Raw genomic sequence first — 21,891 nt, forward strand, 5'->3', positions numbered from 1 at the left:
ACAACATATCATTCCTTGTTAAAAATGAAGCTTATCATCAGGAGTCATTTTAAAAGTGTGGAATAAATTTTCATTAACATCTTTTTTTCCTGCTGTTCTATTGTTGAGTTTCATCTTGACCATCACTTATGTAGCTTTGAAAGGTACCAAAAGTTCTTCATTTACAATGAATTACCTTCGAATGGGCTAGCTGCTATTACGCAGTCAGCAATTTTGCCGACAGCCATGATCTCACAAACAATTAGATGAATGACCTGTTGATTTATTTTTAATAGATGTTAGTTTAAGAAGATGTTTTGGAGATGTTCCTAATTCAGACAGACCGAAGAAGGAAATGAACATATGTACACATGCACGCTATTGACACTGATCCAGGACTGGGTATTTTCAAATCCAAAGACTGGGATCCCGAAGATATCTCTGGCAGAGCAAAATTGTGCGTTTTTATGAATATTCATCACGGCAATAACATACTCACGTCATTCACCATGGCAACATCATCCCCACCACCCTTCAGGTGAAGCTGCTATGTCTGACAACTTGTTCATCAATTATCAGTCACTTTCAGAAATCAATAAACCAGTTACTATTTCTGCATTGAATTTTTTTTCAATAATCAGCAACGATAAACTACAACAATGCAAAAGACTAGTTCTTACATTTGAGTTTTTTTTAAGAAGGGTGGAGCTAATATTAAATTGATTAATAATTCCATTTGGTTATCTTAAATAGGATTCTGAGTTTCTTTCCTTAAACACAACAGGGGTGATTTTCAAACATCCCAGTAGAATTGCAGTTCCACGATACCAATCCTCACACTGACCTCGTCTGCCAGCATAGCAGATCTGGCAGGTGATTTTTGACATCAGTTAAGATCCCTTGTTATCAGAAGGCAAAGTTGCCATTGAAATTTGTAAAATCAACATCCGTATTGAGTTCTGAGTCTGAGCATGACTCCAACCACACAACATGTCCCACTTATATAAAACAGGTGCATATCAGTGCATTTGACAGCAGTTTTTCATGGACATTTGGCAGCGTTGTTGAATATTGAAGAGCAAAATTTTTGCAGTAAATATTTTTCCTCCTAATGCATGATGATCTTGCGTAGTTTTGTGCTCCTCCATATTGCTGTTTGTTGCTCAAATCTTCAGCCCCTAATACAATTTCCTGACATTGTAGGAATTATCGCTGTAGAGCAAGCTGCATTGGAAGCATGGTGACAACTTGGCTACTCCTATAACACTCTATATGAAGACCAATTCTTGACACCATGTGATATTCAAATGCAAAGACAACGATGGAGTTTAGCCTGCTCTCCTGGGGGCTAAGTCCATAGATTCCACTGCACTTTCTAAGTTCTCAGGCAGGTAAAAACTATTCAAGAAACAAAGGACTGCAGATGCTGGAATCTCGATGAAAAATCTCCTCCCAGACCCAACAGGGATAGGGTCCTTGTCCTCATATTTCATCCCACCAGCCTACCTATCCAACATATCATTCTCCGCTGCTTCTGCCATCTCCAACGGGACCCCACTACCAAGCATATCTTCCCCTCCCCACCCCTGTCTGCCTTTTGCAGGAACCACTCTCTCCACAACTCCCTAGTGTTTACTCCTCCCACCCCGAGAACTTTCCATTGCCCCCGCCATGGGTGCAACACCTGCCCCCATGCCACCTCTATCACCTCCATCCAGGGACCCAAACAGTCCTTTCAGGTGAGACAGAGATTCACCTGCACCTCCCTTAATATCACCTACTGCATTTGGTGCTCCAAGTGTGGACTCCTCTACATTGGTGAGACCAAATGCAGACTAGGTGACTGTTTCACAGAACACGTGCGCTCCGTCTGTAACCTCGACCTGCATCTCCCCATTGCCAGTCACTTCAACTCCCCATTCCCACACTATTACTGATATGTCAGTCCTCAGCCTCCTCCACTGCCAGGAGAGTTCCAAGCGGAAACTGGAGGAATGGTACCTCATTTTCCGTCTTGAAACCTTGCAGCCTAACGGCATGAATATTGAATTCTCCCACTTTATGTAATCCACCCCCTCCCACACCCACCCCCAACCACGCCTTTTCTTCCCTTTACTAGCCTATCTCTCTTTCTTCTACCTCCCTTTTTTCCTCCTTACCTTTGACCCATCCCCCAGTGGATCTGCTCTCCCCTCCTCCCCCGCACCTGCCTATCACTATCTCTTACCTGCATCTACCTATCACCACCCTGTGCCCACCCTGCCTCCCCTCTTTCATCCACTTATCATTGTTCTGCTTTTCCCTTGTATATATTGGGCTTCCCTTTTACCTATCTTCAGTTCTGAAGAAGGGTCCTGACCCGAAACATTGACCGCCTGCTTTTCTCTACAGATGCTGCCTGGCCTGCTGAGTTCCTCCAGCATCATAGTGTTTTTCATCAGGTAAAAAAATATTCACCTGGAACTTTCACTTCTGCAGCTTTCACCCGAGGTTTGACAAGTGATCTTCAGGCATGAAGCAGAATTAACCTTGCTTGCTCCACTTCTGACAGCAGCACCTTCAAAGTTATTGATCAAAGCTGGCACTTAGTCTAACATCACATCACATCACATCACATCACATCTAATCAAGTCCTTGTTGCATACAACATGATGTGAGCTCTCTCTAAGAACAAACAGATCTTCAGATTGCCAGATCTTCAGATTGCAAGCTTGGATTCCCATGCACCTTCTACGAGTATTCACATTAGCCCAGAGTTACTTGAGAGGTTCATTTGAACAATATCTCAGATTCAGAAAATTCGAATTAATGATAAAATGATGGTAGAAGAAAATTTCTGCAGGAAGTGTGCAATGTTTCTGTTGATATTGAATGGCAAAAGAGATGAAGGCACCAAATATGCTTAACAAAGAATCGATCGCCTGTTTGACATCTTTGGGGAGAGAATATAAACTGATCTTGCTGAAGGCCCACATGTAAACCGGAAGGAGGATAAAGAAGAAAAATTTAAGGTATAATTCCTTGGCAGTGCCATCACATTAGTTCGAGTTGCCAACAGATTTCCTTGCAACAGATGGCAATGATCTGCAATTGCTTCCCTGCAGAATAACAGTCTGTGAAGGCAGATCCTTTCAAGTACTGCCATGTTGCCATACCCAAACCCTGCAGTCAGTCCTATTTAGTAGAATAATATGTGGTTCAATCAGTTTTCTTCTAGTGCCAACTGGTCTTCCTGGCATGCCTTTTTCATCCTTTGGAATCAAGTCCTATGAAAATGATGTTTGGAAAACTTTACCTACATTCTGCAATATAATTACTTCAGGAAAGCATTGCAGTGTACCTTACAGTCAATACCCTTGATGGTTTTTAATATCCATTTGAAATGAATAGAATTGATACCATCACCAGCCAGAATTGTTGCCCAAAGGACCTAAAATGCAGCAGCTGTGCAAGCTTATTTTGTGGAGTTTAAATTACCCACACTCTCTTAGATGATTGTTTTTTTAACATGGAGCCTCTATGGAATACTATGGTTTCTTTAAGTGATTCTTAATTACCATTTCTTCCAAACTAAGTTCTGATGAAGGCTCTGTTTCTCTTTCCACATATACTTCCTGCCCTGTTAAGTCTTTCCAGCATTTTCTGAATTTATTTAAGTCCTAAATTGACATTGACTCGTTTCTTCAGATCTGTGTTCATACTGACTTCCAAGCCAAATTCAAATGGCTCAGAAGACAAAACTTTTTACATAGACTTCTTCTTCTCTTGATTCAATAGTTTTATTTCAGTGCCCTGACTTAGTGACCCAGACCTTGGTATGCATCCTCATTAACATCAGACTTACTGGGTGTACACTACAGTGTAGCAGTCAAACGCTACCAGCAGCCTTCCTAGAGCAATCAACAAAAAGAAATTTGATCCTACACAAGTCTGAACAACAACTTGTATTTATATAACACCTTTGATGCAGTAAGACATTCCACTGTGATTCACAAGAGCATTAGCAAACAAAACAAGGGACTGAGTCATACAAAGAGACCTCCGACAAAATAAAAAATGTTTGGGCAAAGAGGAAGGTTTTAAAGAGTGGCTTGAAGGAAGAAAGGAACAGCAACTGTGGGTGTTGCAGAATTTGTACCATGGAAACTGAAGGCACAAGGCACAGCTGGCAGTGATGGAATTATTAAGTCAGGAATCCTTACGAAACCAGAATTAGAGGATCACAGATATCTCAGAGGATTCTGGACCTGGAGGGAAATATGGAGATAGAGAAGGGGCAGCCAGTGAAGGGTTTGAAAACAGAAGCGAGATATTTAAAATTCAGATACGGCACACGAGGGAGCAAGGGTAGCTCAATGAGCACAGGGGTGAAAGGCAAAACAGAGAAGCATTTTACAGCACAAAAGGAAGCTGTTCCGCTCTCCTGGTCTGTGCAGGTTCTCAGCAAGAGCAATGCAGCTCATCTCATCCCGTACCCTTTCTCCATGGCCCTGTACTTTGTTGTTTCAGCAAAGTACTGATCATTCCAGATGTTTGGTTCATAAAAACAAAAACCAGATGTTACCATTGATTCTTTAGCCAATCGTTTTAAACCCTCTGCCACTGAGGACTTCCACAAATGACTTCTCTCCATCTATTCTGTCTGGATCCTTCTTCATTTTGACCACCTCTGTTACATTTAGTCTCAACCATCACTGCTCCAAGAACAATATCAGCTTTCCCAGACTTTCTTATTAACATAAGCCCTCATTCATGGATTGCTCAATCATGTTGTCAATCTTTTCTTGCATCTTTTCCAAGGCCTTCATGTTCCTCCAGAGACCAGAACTGAATGCAACTTTCAAGTTATGACCAAACCAACATTTTATGAAGGTTTATTATGAACACCTTACTTTTATCTTTTGTGCCTTGGTTTAAGAGGTCCTAGATTCTGTGTGATTCTTTTCTGATAACTCTCCTGCCACTTAGAGTGATTGATGCACAAATATTGAATCACAAATTGGTAACAAATGAGTGAACTGCACATGACATGAATTAGAATTCTAACAGAGTTTTGGGTGCAGGAAAAGTCAAATCTGGAAAGAACAGAGTTTTGGATGAGGTTTCACCAGCAGGCGAATTCACGCATGGGTGGAATTGGTTATCTTATGGTAGTGGAAATAGGAGGGCTCAGAGGTGGTGTGTACTTTGGCCTTGAAGGTCACCTCAAGGTTAAAAATGGCACCAATTGTCTCATACAGTTGTCAGGGAGAGGGATGAGTTGATGGTTAGGGAATGAAGATTTTAATAGGGATTGAAGGCAATCGCTGAGGAAGTTTCTGCTTATGGATGCTGGATGAGTGAACTGACAACTTGGAGATACCACAAGTGTCAAGAGATGTAAGGATGAGGTGGAACTGGATGTGAACACAGCACAGAGAAGACCTGACACTAAATATTCAATGATATTCGTGAGGGACAAAGTGTAGACAAATAAACAGGAGGAGGCAAGGATAAGCCCTGGGAAGCCATCAGAGGTAACAGTGTAAGAGCACGGAGAGAAGGCAATGCAGATGACTGTCTGGCTACAACTAATTGGATGAGAAAGGAACCAGATAAATGTGGTCCTATTCAACTGGACAACAGTGGAAAAGCATGAGAGGAAAATGGTGTGGCCAATCACATCGAGGGCTATAGTCAGGTGAAGAAACGTAAGAATTTTACGTTGTTATGATCAGATGCGAGGTCATCGATGACTTTCCAAAGTGGTACAATGGCAGGGCCATTCAACTAATTTTAAGTTTGAAGCATCAGGTAGGATGCTTGTGGATTTGAGAGGCAGCAGCGTCTTCAATGCCTTTTGGGGAAGAAGGACAGATGGAGATGGACCAGTATTTGCAAGGATGGAGGGGTGAAGGAATGCTATTTTGAGAAGATGGGCAATGAAGGCATTTTGAAGTGAGAGACACAGTACTTGGAGAACATGGTTATCAACCTCAGAAAACCGAGGAAGTAAGGTGAGTGGGCAGCAGGTTTGTGAGAATGGCATCAAGGAGCAGGAGGTGGACCTCATGGACAAGATAAGCTTAGGAACAGCATGAGGGAAGAAATGAAAGGACGTCAAGCATGATGCGAGTTCAGGACAAAGGCAGAGGAAAACTTTAAGGGGAAGTTTAGACGAAGGAAATGAAGGAAGAAGACCGGCTGACTAGATTCTCAAGGTTTTAGTGACAAAGAAGTCAATGAGATCCTTGTGCTTGTTGCTGAAGTTGGGACGGAGGAGTCATGAGAGAATGATTTAGGAAGTTAGTTTGTAGTAGAGACAGTAACTCCAATTTTCTTCTGTTCCTGTCCTCAGGAACAGCACTCTGTCAATCCCCCTCTATTCCAATAAACGTGTGAGAATTTAATATGTTAATTAATCTTTGTAATGCTCTCCCTAAACCTCTTTACTCTCCACTCCCCACCATCCTGCCTCAGGAATACATCACCATTCCTTCGACATTGCTGGGTCGAGACACTGAAAGACCCTCCCCTGCAGAAAGATGACAACAATTCAAGAAAGCAGCTCATTTCTACCTCCTTAATGGCAGTTAATGATGGGAAATTACCTTTTTGAAACAGCTTTTTCACTATGTTTTCAGCCATTGTGCTTAATCCTGTTTTGAGGGTTTGGAATCTGATTCTCTATTGTGAAACGCTTTGGGATATTTACAAACAAAAGGCAAATATAAATGCAAGCTGGTGTTTTGATTTACTGAGAGACTTATATTGTCCTTCAACTCTGTGTTTCTGAAAGGGATTCAGTGGAGTCTAATGCATAACAGATTTTGATGTTGTTCATCATCTGTTTTAGTTTCTGCACCTTCGAGCATCAGCAAGCATTGTTTCAGCACTAGTCTGATCATCACACTGCGTTTAAAAGGCTTGTTAATGGTAGCTGTGACATTGTAATGTGGAATTGCTATCGACCAGTGATAGACTTTCTCCCAGCCACATCTCACACTGCTGCATACACTAATACTGTAGATTAATGGCTTTGTCCTTGTGCTTATGTCAGCTTTAGATATCAGCACAGAACAATTACATTGATATCTGAAACATGGATAAGACTGTAGGAATGTCTGGCCAGGGGTGGTGGGGGGAAGGGAAGATGGATTAATTTATCCACACAAAGCTCTTCCCCAAATAATATTTTGGACTGCAAATGCATGGATATAACTGAGGTGATAACTTGACCTCAAAAATGCTAATAAGACCAGTGAATAAGATTTAGTTGTAAAGTTATAAACCAACCCCAGTCAGAATATAGGCAAGCCATTGAAATAGCTATTTCTGCTAGGAACATAAATCAAAAATGGAATTTCTTTATACATGCTAAGCATCTATTTTTTAATTGATTTCTGTCCTGATTTCAAAATCAATTTTCTGTCCTCCTTTTACATTTCAAGCTTTCTGAACAGAATCCCCATGCCTCTTTGGAATTCCCAAAAAATTACACAAATGTCTGTGTAATAAAATATCTGTCCATTCTTTCATATTGTACATTTCTCTGTTTCAGGACAAAATATAGGATTATTTATGCAGCTCTATATTTATAATTGCTGAGTCCAGGAAATTAAAACTGGCAGAGCTTTGGTGGGGGGAGGAGGGGTGGTGCGGATGGGGTTGGCTTCAGGCTCGAAAACCATTGCTTTAAATCCCTTCTCTTCCATTCTATTCCATTGGGTAGGAAACAACGCTGGTAATGTCTCCCATCTTGTTGAGACAATGGTACTGCCGAATCAGGTTGTATGTTGTCAGGCAAGTAAACTGTCCAGATTCTTGTACCCTGCACGTCAAACCAAGATGATTTCACAATCTATTGCCATTTCTACCCCTGCAATCCCCCATTCTACCTTGTTGCATATGAGGCAGACCCACAATGTTGCTGGTTTCCATACACCCCCTGGTGCAAAGGCAAATGGTTCTTGACGGCAAAGATTTGTGGAAAACCCACCATTGTTTGTTCCTGTTCATGCTACTTGAAACCATGGCACCACTAGACACCAATGGGTGGACACTATGCTGCAAATCTGAAAAAAAGTTATTACCATCATAAGAAAATTGGAGCTTAAGTGGACAAGAACGGCACTACAAGAGCAAGCAGTTTCCAACATGGCAACTTATTCCTAATTTTGTCACAGAGCAATCACATCCACATTATAGTCTCAGCTTTGAAGTAAAAGAAATGCTCTTGCACACTATTTATGTGCACCTTCTTGCAGTTTGGTACGTGGTAGAGGAAAATATGAAGATCTCAGGAAAGTTCTTGCCTTTCATAAGAAAAGTTACACTTTCCACATGGGCATGTTGTACTCAAAATAGAGCGGTAGAACATTAGATTTTTCCTGTGATCTCAAACACTTTAAGCTCCTGTGCCCAACATACTAACAGAGGATGTACTAATATTTGGGGGTGTCCTTCCACAGTTTCTAGATGGCACTAGCAGAAGCTGGGGACTACATTCTCAGTCAGAACTTTCTACGTAGTATGGCGTGTGACCTGAGTGCCCTTATACATGGAACGCAGGAAGTCAGTGTGCAGATATGTCAAGTAATTAAGGACATAAATGGTTGGCTTCTTCAGAATGCAATGAAATATGAAAGTAGGGAAGTCTTGTTATTACCGTACAGGGTGTTGGTTGGAACATACCTGGGGAGCAGTCTACTATTCTGGTCTCCTTATTTAAGGAGGGATAGACTTGCAGTGGAGATGGCTCAGAGAAAGTTCATTAGGTTAATTCCTGGGTTGAAAGGGTTGCCTGATGAGGAAAGGTTGGGTGGATATTCCACCAAGGTTGGAAGAATGAGAGGTCATTCTACTCAATCATCTACAGTTCTGAGATGGCTTGGGAAGAAAGACACTGAAAGTATATTTCCCCTTGTTGGAGAATCTGGAACTAGGAGGCATGATGTAGATAAGAGACCACCCATTCAAGACAGAGATGTAATGCAATTTCTTCTCTCACAGGGTTTTAATGTTTTTTTTGCTCCAGAGAACCATGGAGACAATGGCATTACATTATGTCAAGACTGCCATAAGGAGATTTTGAGTCTATAAGGAAACCAATGATTTACAGGGGGCAGTCAGGAGAGTGGAGCTGAGGCCAAGGTCAGATTATCCATGGTTACATTGAATGATAGAGGTAGGCAAATGGGGCCATGTGACTTCTCCAACTCCTATCTCTAATGTTCCTATGAGAGAATATTATGGGCACCAATAAAAGGTAAGGAAAAATAAACTAACCTCAAGGGAAGGATTTTTTTTACAGATAGCAACTCTATTGGTTACATTTTGGTTGAATTGACAGGCAGATTTATGGTGCTCCTTCAGTTGTCGAACTGGAACTTTTTTACTTGGCAGGTAATGCAAGTGAAGAGATGGATAGAAAACAGTGATTCTAGTTCTCCTGTTCAGAATTCAATTACCATCAAATAAAGTTGAAGAGGTGACAATATTTTCATTAAAATGCTGCACCTGGACTGTAAATTAAGTTGAATCAGGCTGGGTCACACCCACTTTTATCCAGACTTGCTGGCTGTGATACATTTAAATTCCTGATACTATATCTGCCAAAACCAGATCAGCAAAAAAGAAATTATTGGAAAGGAACACACCTCAAACATCCATTCATTTAAAATGTGAGGGGGGAGGGCACAGCCATTTATCCTGTGGTAATCAAATGAAAAAATCTCAGTACTGCATGACTGCAAACTTCCTTACTTTATCCCTCTGCTTTCCACAAAGACCTCAAAGATATTTGATATCAAATGGGTTACAGTCAAAACAAAAGCAGCCACTATTGTCTGCTGATGAAATCCCTCAATTGCAAGAGAATGGACTTCTCCTTTAATACAGCAGCCAATAGTAATTTCTCATCAAATATTGTGAATTTATGGCACATTTCCTGATATGGATTGAAACCCAATGAAACTGGATACTAAGCATCTCCAAATGATTTAATTTTGTTAGTGAGGCTTTTATTCCAGCAGTTCTCGCAGGTGACTCTGGTTGTGGAGTAACCTACTGTTTCTGAATCAGAAGCCTCACTCGAGGAACTTGAGCAAATGGGCTTGGCTGGTATTTCAGTGCAAAACTGCGAGAAGTGTTACATTGTTAAATAGGCAGAAAAATTGAACTGGAGCCTATTTTGCCCAACATCACCAAAATAATCACCAGGCCGTTCAATGTATTTTCTGTTTGAAGATTCTTTTTGGGTCAAATATTGAATGATGAATGACCATTCTTAATTGCACTTTAGAAAGAAAAAAAATGATATTGTTTTAAGACACTGATATTTTCTCCAACTTTCTGCTCTTATACAGAAACATTTTCACTGGTGGTATAAGCAGAACCCACAGTTATGACTAAATGCCAATGAAATTACAGCAGAGCAGTTGCACACTGTGAAGGGGAATTCAAGGCCCATGAGAACACACAGTTTCTATTTAACTGCATTTAATTAATTTCTTTTTTGGGTATCCTGTTACATTCTGCGGTTTGTGCTAAAGCCCAAGGTGACATTCTTATCAGTGGTAAGACTCTGCCCATTTAGCTACTGACCTGAATAATTTATCTTAAATCCTTTCCGGCTGGTGGCATGATCAGATGACCAGCGGAGGTAAACCTTGTTGCCTGAGCTGACAACTATTATTGGAGATGTGTAGTTGCCGCTGAGAGAGATGAGCAGTGGGTTTTGACTCGAGGGACCTGCAGATAACAGCAACATTTGAGTTAAGTATATACACATCACCTGGCTCTTTATGTAATGAAGCAACCTACTCCATTTGCACACAAACGATAGATTAATTTTGCACCATGCTGCTTCAAGTGCCATTCTCAGAGTACATCAAAAGGCACTGTAAAAATGTGATGGCTGAAACAGAAGGTCTCAAATGTTTTGACAGGTAATGCACGTCTTTCTCTGGATTCCAATTTGTTATGCCAGAACTATGCAGATTCAAAAGAATAATCTAAATGCAAATTTCAACAACCTGAATATTAATCTCCTAATTTTTAAGGTAATCGACTTCAGAAAGTACCAAGACTAAATCACAGCTGGGACCTTGTTCAGAACACCCCACACTTTGGCTGTGACTCCAACGACCATGTTCCGGTCCAATCTCCGAACGGTAGGAGAGGAGTGGGTGAAGGTGATTGGGAAGCTGATGTTTTGAGTGGTGTCAGATAACCGTGAAGCTGGTTGGGTGAATTAGGCTCAAACTTGAGAAGCTGACCTACTTCCCTTACTTCCATATCTGTTACTTATTTCCGTCAACATCTATTTATTTAGAAGGAGTTCCATAAATGTGAGCTACCATTGATAGCACTTCTTGATAATGTAAAAGTGAGTCCTTTTTAACTTTGTTCATTATTAAAAGAAGTGCCTAAAATCTGATTCGGAAATATGTTGAGTTTCATTTGGATTAACCCAATTAACAATCAAACAGAATCACACTCTCAACTTGATGACAAAGCAAACTCAGATCATGTTTGTGAATAGATTGCACAATCAGATAACTGACCAAAGATAATTCACTGCAAAGTTTATTTTCATACTGAACACATTCTAATTTGGCTGTTATACTCTCAATGGCACAATAAATCTTCCCACTGGCCTGCGTGGGGGGAGAGAGAAAAGTAACATGCCCTGGAATAGCTCCACTGAGGTAAATTCTGCAGAAGAAAAATTAAAAAATGCTGATGCTGAAAACCTGAAGTAAAAACAGAACGTACAGGAAATACTCAGCAGGCAGTATCTGCAGAGAGAGAAACAGAGTTAATATTTCAGATCAATAACTTCTCAATCATTCTGATTTTATTCCAGTGAAAGGAGGTGCAAGGAAAGGATTAGGATCAACTGAAGAGCTCATATTCTCCTTGTCAGTACAATGCATTGTGGAAAATGATTCAAATCCTCCCGAAATGCTGTGAGAAAATTTACTGCTTAAAGTGATATTGTCCAAAACAACAAACATATCACAAGATTGGGGTGTGTTCCTAACAGAAGTAGTGTGGTGGTAAGGATGTTGTATTTGCCTTCTTTCTCTGCAGTAAAGGGGAAATGGAGGTAAAGTCAGAACAAAGGGCCCTCACACATCTGCATAAATGCATGAAGACTTTAGATTGCATCCAGATCAAAAGTTTCTCTGATTGTTCAAGTAGTTGAACAGCCAGAAAACATTTGGGCTCATGGAACATGGGTGATGTAATGGAGGATTAATAAGGCCCATGATACCAAAACTTAAGAAGGCATTATTCTCTACAGCAGAGGAAGGAGTGAGAACCAAATAAGTCTACATTATAAAATGTATATGTGCAACATATCCATAGCAGGCTCATATCAAAATTATGAATATTAAATATTATTAATTTACCATCAAATATTTCCAGTTCATCGAACTGTCGTTCACTCTGAAAGAACTCAATCTGAAGAGTAACATTGTAGCCCGGATCTACTTTAATAATCCATGAGCAGGTCTGGAAATGTCGATAATTTCTTGGGAAGCCTTGACTTAAGATGACTCCTGAGGACTCCATGAGGATCTCATTCATTGGGCAATGTGCTGCATCAAATAACCAAAATATCAATTACATCACATCACTTTGGTTTGAAAAATAAATGTGAAGGAACATCCTCAAAAGTATTTTCTCATTTGTCCGGGGAACTGAATACTCCTGAAGAGCTACTCAGGAATAGAAGGCCCTAAATCACAAATTTAACCTGTGGGTGACACATATTTCACAGGAGGAGCCCTGGCAATGATTTTTGTTTTTGACCAGACAGATTCATTTTGCTGCAGTCTAACTCTGGACTGTCAGAATATCAATCAAGGCAGCAGAGCCAAAATGTCACAGGACAAGTGATTTTATACAGTTCTGAGAATCTCCTGGGAGAGGACCCAAATGTCACTTACTCTGTCATCTTCTTATCATAAATAAAGTGAGCCATCCTGATGCTTAAGCACAATGCTTTGACACAACTTTGTATTTGCTAATGTAAAAATTAAAACTCATAGAGTCGAAGTACATTCTCGGTCACTGCACAGAGTAGGCAGTGTGATAGCTGAAGTGTATTGTCTGCTGCTTCTGAATTCAGTTCTGATGAAATGATGAAACCCATACGTGTAAATAATTACAGTTTGTTGCTCAGAGCATTTTGTTTATTCATTCAGGGAATGTGGGCTGTGGGCAGGTTAAGCATTGATGGGACATTACTAATCTCCCTTGAGAAATTTGTAAAGAACTATCTCTTGATCACTTGTGATTAACTGACACAACTGACTGACTTTCTGGGCCATTTCAGAGGACAGTTATTCGTCAACCACACTGATATGGGTCTGGAATCACATACAACTGAGACCAGATAAAGGCAGATTTCTTTCTCTTAAAAATAAACTAAATGTTTTTTTTGTTGTTGCAATAATTCAAAGTTTCATGACCACCATCAGTAATACTAGCCTTCCTCATTCCAGATTTATTTATTTCATTGAATTGAAATCCCACAGTTGCAGTGATAGGATTTGAACTTGTGCCTTCAGATTATTAACTCACACTGTTCACTGCTCAGTTACTTGTCTGGTAACAGAACCACTACATTATTATTCCCACATTATCATTATCTAGTAAACATAGTCCACCATATTTTTTTTCTGCTATTGGTACTTTAGTTCTCAGTTCCTTTTCAGATCAGATGCTATCATCTTTCACAAATTAAGGTACCACTGCTGCTATAGCAGTGATCACATCGAATTTCTAGGCCTGAGATTATTTGAGGCACTCAGTTCAAGTCCATTCTGCAGCACAGATCAAATCATGTTACTGTCATCTTATGCATGCTTTGATCCAAGACAGCCACAAATACACCGCAGTCAGCAGTAGCTACAGAAGATGCATTCTGCAGCACTGATAAGTGGTCTCTTCAACTAAGTTACAGCATTGACAACTGTTACTAAACACATGGACTGGGTACTCCATGGAACAAGTAAACCTTGATCAATTATTCATTGCAACACATTTTGAATGGTTCACAAATAACTTGTTCAACCCTCCTCCACTCCCCCAAAAATGCACTTCTGCATCATTTGAAGTCTCCCTAAAGGATAATTGTAAAATGGAGTGCTATGACCTTGATGAATCGTGTTCTTTATTTTGCCTTGATTTAGTCCAGAATTTTAAGCAGAGCTGAAAGTTTGTGGCTTCATGGAATAATGGAATTTTACAGCTTAGAAGGCTACCACCCTCAGCCAGACCTTGGAAAGATTCTTCCTCTGCCCTGATGCATTTTCTTCTTCATAGGGAAATTGTGGCATAAATGTCTTAAGGCTTTTATGTCCATTTGCTTGTGTAAGGCCAATACCGGGCACATTGAGTTGTGTCTCCTGCGCAATGGGTGATATACCAAAGTGACGGGCCTCCTTGAACTGCGGGATAACTGTCAGGAACATTAGCAGGGGAGTGAATGGATATATCTTTAGACCTTGAGGGATAATGCTGCAATATCATAAAAGTAGTTTACAGTGTGTCCACCCAGATGTTTGGTTTCTATTTATTGGATATACAGATGACCTCTACCACAAACAAATAGCCATGTAACTGGAATACGTCACTGGGAGCTGTGAGGGAAAAGGCAGGGTAAGGAGGGAGAGATGTGACATTCAAAATAACAGAGAAATAAATGAGAAAAGTAAAATAAACTGTAAATTCAAGTGAAGCATTGTTAACTTTAAAGTAAAATAGTGAAAGACACAACACAAGTCATGGTAAAAGCTGAACTTAATATGAATGACATTGCAATTGAGGGGAATAAAACTAAAAGACAGTGGGAGGGAACGAGAAGGAGTGAAGGGAGTAATAGAGGAATGAGGGAGAAAGAGAGAGTGTGGCACACACACACACACACACACACACACACACACACACACACACACACACACACACACACACACACACACAAAGAGACACAAAGAAAGGGCCAGGAAGAGAGGAGAAAGAGACATATGAGAGCATCAGAGAATGGAAAATGTAATCTTATCTCACACTCTCTAAAACACACTGGAAAGAGGAAGAAAGGGAGAGAAAAGAGGTGTCAGTGGAGGGTAACAGGGAAATATAGAGAGAATGACAGAGTGTGAGCGAGTGAGTGGGAGAGAGGGAATTGGAGACAATTAAAGAGATTCTAATAATTGCATAAAGAAGGCCACAGTAAATTCATTGAATAGAATTGTCAATATTATTGACATTGTCCAATATATATGTTAATAAAATAAGTTGCTTAAATTAAATTATTTTAAACTGTTCCACTGCTGATATCAGTTACCAATCTGTACTTAAATAAAGTTCCATGCTCTTCAATAAAGTATGGAGTAAATGTCACAAATCTAAGAAGCCAGAACTATATTCCGAACAAAAAGAAACAGCTTTCATTCTCTTTACTTCATGATCATTCTCATTATATATCTTTACAAGGCTATTAAATATGTTTCTATTATAAAGCCAGCTTGCGCTATGCAATATGCAAATAACTGGTACATTGCCAAGGTCAACCTTGTGTGCAATTAATGTCCCAAGTCTACTGTTGCACAGTAGTAGCATGTCATTTGATTTCTGAATGTTTTGAGGACATTCAGGCATTTATATGAACATCTGATTATGTGCACTCATGACAAAAATATTTAATCCACGTTCTTGAAGGCCTATTTCCATGTTGATCTGGCTGTTTTTGTCATTAGACAAAAGACAGCAGTTCTCATTGGGAAATTCTGGCACTTTAATTATCTTTAGGTATTTATAAAGTGACGTTTGTTGAAAACCTGATAGAAGAAAATGAGAAGGATCAATGCAAACACTTGACTGCTGATCCATGGAAAACAACAATTCACCTCGATTTTCCCTCAATGTTGTCAATTTGTTTTATAATAGGTAGATTATAACAGTGGTGATTTTTTTGTAGTTAACTAGTTAGTGAGACAATGACCACTTAACATTTGGGATAGGGAATCAATAAAATCTAATTATGGTTCACCTCTAAATGTTTAGGCTGGAAGTGAGGAATAGAGAAGAGGATGAACAAAAAAATGGGCTCAGTTTGGTCTATTATCCTTAATGCTCCAAAATAAAATCCAGAGAACTTGTGCAAATTGATGAGACCATCAGCACAAACATGGGTGAATACCCACTAGACTTGGACAAAGCAAACAAATTGAGATATTAATTAAGGCACGCTGTTGATTTGACAGTGGTGCTGCCATTTTGGAATTCAATGCCAGGGCTAACTGTGTTGCATAACCTCATATGGCTGAATACAAATTACATACCAGAGAGGACCCTTCACCACACCTAGTTAAAGGTCAGCTATGATCAGACCAACTGGCAAGTGAATTATTTTTGCTGTTGGTATGATTCTACAAGCATTTAATACTTTCTGGAGCCTTTTTGTTAAAGTTGCTGAAGAATCACGTCCTTTGCACAGACAAGGAGCTCTTGGATATTACTCCATTTCCAGGCAGTTCCCTCGGAATACAGCACAACTGGAAGAATAGACAAAAGGGATGCAGAGCAGGACAAGCAGCAGGAAAAATGAGGAAGAGCGGGGGAAAGGTTCTTAGGGAGGACAAATCTACTCAAGTGTTCACCTCCTATTCTCCTACCTGAAGCCCAGTGACAGACCACATGTGAGGCGTTTCTGCTTCAATAGTGATGTCATCATTGAAATCTACCACTTGCTCCAATTACAAACGCGATTCCAGAGTAACATGCACTGCCGGGGACTGATCAAAGATGACTTCCATGGTCAATGTATGACGTTGGTTCCTTCCAGTCTGTAGCTGTTTGGAACACCTGGCAGTCCACTTTTCCACAAGGAAGGCCACTAATGCCTTCCATTCAGAGAGAATTCTCACCGTCTCTTGCCGCAGACAAACAGCCAGAAGGCAGTTAGAGGGTTGCAGGCAGCTTCATGGTGGGTTGGCACTGACTGCACCAACATTGTTTTCTGAGCTCCACTTTCCAACCACACTGGAACCAAAAGGAATTCCATTTGTATTACCACAGGCAGACCGTCATTCAGGGCTGTATACTATCTGATATCTGGAATGGGCACATTTGTCTTATGAGTAGAGGTCGGACAGACTAGCTTGTCTCCACTGGAGGTCAGAAGAGTGATAGGGGACGAACTGAAATATATAAATCCTGAGGGGTCGTAGCAGGGTGAATGTGGAGAGGATGTTTCCTCTTAAAGGAGAAGTTTAAACCAGGGATCATTATTTAAAAACAGAGAGTTGCCCATCAGAGATTCTACTGCCACATTCAGAGTGGGCAGCTGCTGCTTGTGCTGAGCTGAATTCTAAAAGCTTAGTGATCACACAATGCATCATGGTTGAATCTACAGTTGTGCAAACCTAGCTGGAAACACTTCCAAGTCCTAAGTAACTTTGATGTGCCGGACTCCTTCACACTGCAGATTTCCTGATATGCAAAACATTTTATAGCAAATTTCAACTTCAACCTTTAATCTTCATCTTGAGGATGTCCCATCAGAGTCTTTATTCAGAACTCATGTATGAAGTGCATACCGGGGAGGTGCATGTTTACAACATGTCGAGCTGATGAATCAGAAGAGAATGTGGTTTGAAGAGGAGGTGGGATGTATAAAGGTGGATGGGGATTAAGTCAGTTGATATCTTCAGTTATGAAGATTTCTGCCCAACTTCTGGCCGCAGACTTAGTAATGGCCATCCCAGCATTGGGCAGCAACATTTCCTTAGGGCTTACAACATGTCCATCTCCAGATGGATCTGGCTGTTGTATGCCACTTTGTCCTGCAAGCGAGAGTGGGGTGTCGCACTTATGGTCATGCAATCTACTTTGGGGATGTGGCTGTCACAGCTGAATAGCTGGAAGTGTGCAGGCTGTGAAATATGGTGTCTGGTTTGCAGCAGTACATCAGGTACACTGGAACATATGTATGCGAGGTGTGAGTCTGAATGATGGAGCTTCTTGTCAGGCGAATGATGAATCAATAGTGCAGTGTCTGACACATTGCATCCTAGTCCTCAGAACTTGACTCTTGGCTTTGACCTCCAGCATTATATGCTCCCATAGCCTTCTCGGAATGGGTTTGTAAGGCTTCCTGGAGCCCTGTGGGCACAGGGTATCGCTCCTACTTTCCAAACCCTCACCACTGCATTATGCAAAGATATTGATGTTACGAAATGGAAGTGCTGCAGTCTTGAGGCACATAAAGGTGGGTAAAGGTGCATTGAGTACAAGAGCTGGGACATCATGCTACAACTGTACAAGATATTGGTGAGACCTCCCTTGGAGTATTGTGTGCAGTTCTGGTTGAAATAGTTATAGGAAGATTGTGACTAAGTTAGAGAGGGTGCAGAAAAGATTCACAAGAATGTTGCCAGGATTGGAGAGTGAGAGTTGTAAAGAGAGACTGGATAGGCTGGAACGAAGCAGGCTGAGGGGTGACCTTACAGAGGTTTATAAAATCATAAGGGGCATAGATAAGGTGGATGGTCAGTCTTTTTCCCAGGGTAGGAGAGTTTAAATGAAAAGGAATAGGTTTAAGGTGAGAGGTCAAAGACTTAAAGGAGATCTGAGGGGCAAGTTTTTCACATGGAGGGTGGTGGGTGTATGGAATAAGCTGCCAGAGGAAGTGGTAGGGTACAATTATGTTTAAAAGGCATTTGGACAGGTTCATGGATGGGAAAGGTTTAGAGGGATATGCTCCAATGTGGAAAAATGGGACCAGCTCAGGAAGACACCTTGGTCAGCAAGGACGAGTTGGGCTGAAGGGCTTCTTTCCATGCTGTATAACTCTGTGACTTAATTGTCTTCTGGATCAGGCATTCCAAATTAGAACCATAGAACACTACAGAACAGAAAACAGGCCATTTGGCCCTTCTAGTCTGTGCCAAAACATTATTCCGCTAGTCCCATTTGCCTGCACCCAATCCATAACCCTCCAGACCTCTCCCGTCCATGTATCTATCCAATTTATTCTTAAAACTCAAGAGTGAGCCCACATTTACTACATCAGATGGCAGCCCATTCCATACTCCCACCACTCTTTGAATGAAGAAGTTCCCCCTAATGTTCCCCCTGAACCTTTCCCCTTTCACCCTAAAGCCATGTCCTCTCGTACTTATCTCTCCTAATCTAGGTGGAAAGAGCCTACTCGCATTAACTCTGTCTATACCCCTCATAATTTTATAAACCTCTATCAAATCTCCCCTCATTTTTCTACGCTCCAAGGAATGAAGTCCTAACCTGTTCAATCTTTCTCTGTAACAACTCCTGAAGACCCGGCAAAATTCTAGTAAATCTCCTCTGTACTCTTTCAATCTTACAAATATCCTTCCTATAGTTAGGTGACCAGAACTGCACACAATACTCCAAATTTGGCCTCACCAATGTCTTATACAACCTCACCATAACATCCCAACTCCCACGCTCAATACTTTGATTTATGAATGCCAGGATGCCAAAAGCCTTCTTTACAACCCTGTCTACCTGCGACGCCACTTTCAGGGAATTATGTATCTGAACTCCCAGATCCCTTTGTTCCTCTGCACTCCTCAGTGCTCTACCATTTACTGTGTATGTCCTACCTCGGTTTGCCCTTCCAAAATGCAACACCTCACACTTGTCTGTATTAAATTCCATCTGCCATTTTCTGGCCCATTCTTCCAGTTGGTTCAGATCCTCTGCAAGCTTTGAAAGCCTTCCTCGCTGTCCACAACACCTCCAATCTTAGTATCATCAGCAAACTTGCTGATCCAATTTACCACATTATCACCTAGATCATTGATATAGACAGCAAACAGCAATGGCCCCAGCACAGATCCCTGAGGCACACCACTAGTCACAGGCCTCCAGCCTGAGAAACAATCATCCACCACCACTCTCTGTCTTCTCCCGCACAGCCAATTTTGAATCCAGTTTACAACCTTTCCATGGATAGGCAGAGACCAGATCCACAGGAAAAACTCCTTGTGCTCTTCTTCAACTACATACATTTATGCTCACAATATGTCACATATACTTTCCTCCTCCTATTCCATCAACATTACTGTACATCTTTTTAACATTGAACTAAGTGCAATTTAGTGCCGAGTCCAGGAGATTTTTTAAAACAGTAAACTTGCTCCTTTAAACTGGACAACTCAGTTATTTCATACAGTTCACTCAAAAAACTGTGAAGATAGCTGGGCTTAAGTCAAGTTACAGATGTTAAAGAACTGTATGCTTTTATTCAATCCTCTAATATGTAGCTTTTAAAAATGTACAAAGACATTATCATGTAATTGAAAGAATAACAATAAGAATTCATACTCATTTTGTTCTCACTCAGACTATTTACCCCACTTCTGTTTTCTCTTGACTATTCTACTGGACAAAAATCATGAATCAACTGGCTGCATTAAAAAAAATTTGGAGGACCCATTCTAATGACTGAGCATCCAGTGCAAGAAGCATGATCTTTGTCTTCCTGCATTTCCAAACAGCTGGCAATAGGTGGCAATGTTGTGCAATAGGTGATGATTTTTCTCCCACTGGATTTTTGCAGTCCCTGCAGTGGCTTTGCTCTTGTCTCATCTGCCTGGAATTTATTTCTGGTCGATTTCACCAAACACAGTTGCCTCAATATTGGATTGCAGCCATTTTTAGTGTGCTAAAGGGTGCTGCATTGAGTCCTAATATTTAATCTGCAAAACAAAAATCTAAATTTGTGAAAGTTACTCTGAAAAAATCATTAGGATGCTTTGCACCATTTTCCTTCATTAAAAACATTGCCCTGCACGTTTCCCAATGGGAACAGTGTCCAGAGTTTGCAGTTGCTGCATTATTCCCACACTGACCACTGGGAACCAAGTCAGTGGTCTAAATCCTGTCATCCTCCATGATAGCTATAAAGTTGTCAAGGAAAGCCTGGGGTAAAGGAGGGGGATGAAGGTAGGGAGGGTGGTACCTCACCCGTTCAATGATCATGTATATAGATCCATTCTCTTTCCATGGTTGGCCCCAAGCTAGTGTGAGAGCTCATAATTTGGGCAGAGATCAGAGCACTGAAATGAAAAGCCTCTGCAATGGAAAGCTCCTGTCAGTACTTTGACACATAGAAGGGATCTCCAGCACAAGTAAAGAGATGAGCAAACAGGTAGGCACAATCAGAGAGCAAAACGTCATAGTCTCAGTGAGGATACTGCAATTTACATCCGGTTGACAAATTTATACGGGCTTCCTTTTTGTTTGACAGTGGTTTAAATTGTGTTGCTAGGGCTGAAATGATTGTCCTGCATAGTGTTGATGTCATCGCATGTGCAGTTAATGCTGGGGACATGTCAACTGCACCAGGTAGAGCCTGGTCCAATTTCCATTTGAAATGTTTGCAATCCTTATGGAGTCATAGAGAGATAGAGCACAGAAGTAGGTTCTTTGGCCCACCCAGTGTGTGCCAACCATCAAGCACCCACAGTTGATCCTACTAAAATATGCACAAAATGTATTCCATGTACAATTTATGTTAACAACAGGCATAATCAACTCATTCACTGAAGCATTTGAGAGGATGGGGCTTACACCCAACATCTGTGAGTCAAACGTCCTTTATTAAAATACCCCCTCAATACACCACTGCCCTCTGACAATAAAGGTTCATGATAAAGCAGTCTTCTTTAGTAAGGTATAACGCTTACATAATTTAGAATCATACCTATAATAAACAATCACAACAGGGAAGAATCTTGATGTGCCCTGTACGTTTTCAAAATTAAGTGAAAAACTAATGACAACAGTGTACAAAATGAGCAAAGTAATACAGATGTAGTTACACTCCTCACAGTCAATCTTGTTAATTATAGCCTTACACATCTCATGCAG

General features: G+C 40.8%; 1 protein-coding gene across 1 annotated transcript in view; it reads right to left on the reverse strand.

Annotated features, from left to right (window-relative positions):
* Nucleotides 1-21,891, reverse strand: part of LOC127581617 (CUB and sushi domain-containing protein 1-like) — a 1,418,367-nt gene that overhangs the window by 103,534 nt on the left and 1,292,942 nt on the right. The window contains 2 exon segments of the mRNA XM_052036133.1: nucleotides 10,564-10,710; nucleotides 12,378-12,566. Of these exon segments, the coding sequence (XP_051892093.1) occupies nucleotides 10,564-10,710; nucleotides 12,378-12,566 (336 nt within the window).

This window comes from Pristis pectinata, chromosome 22 (assembly GCF_009764475.1).
Source record: "Pristis pectinata isolate sPriPec2 chromosome 22, sPriPec2.1.pri, whole genome shotgun sequence".
Classification (NCBI taxonomy): Eukaryota; Metazoa; Chordata; class Chondrichthyes; order Rhinopristiformes; family Pristidae; genus Pristis; species Pristis pectinata.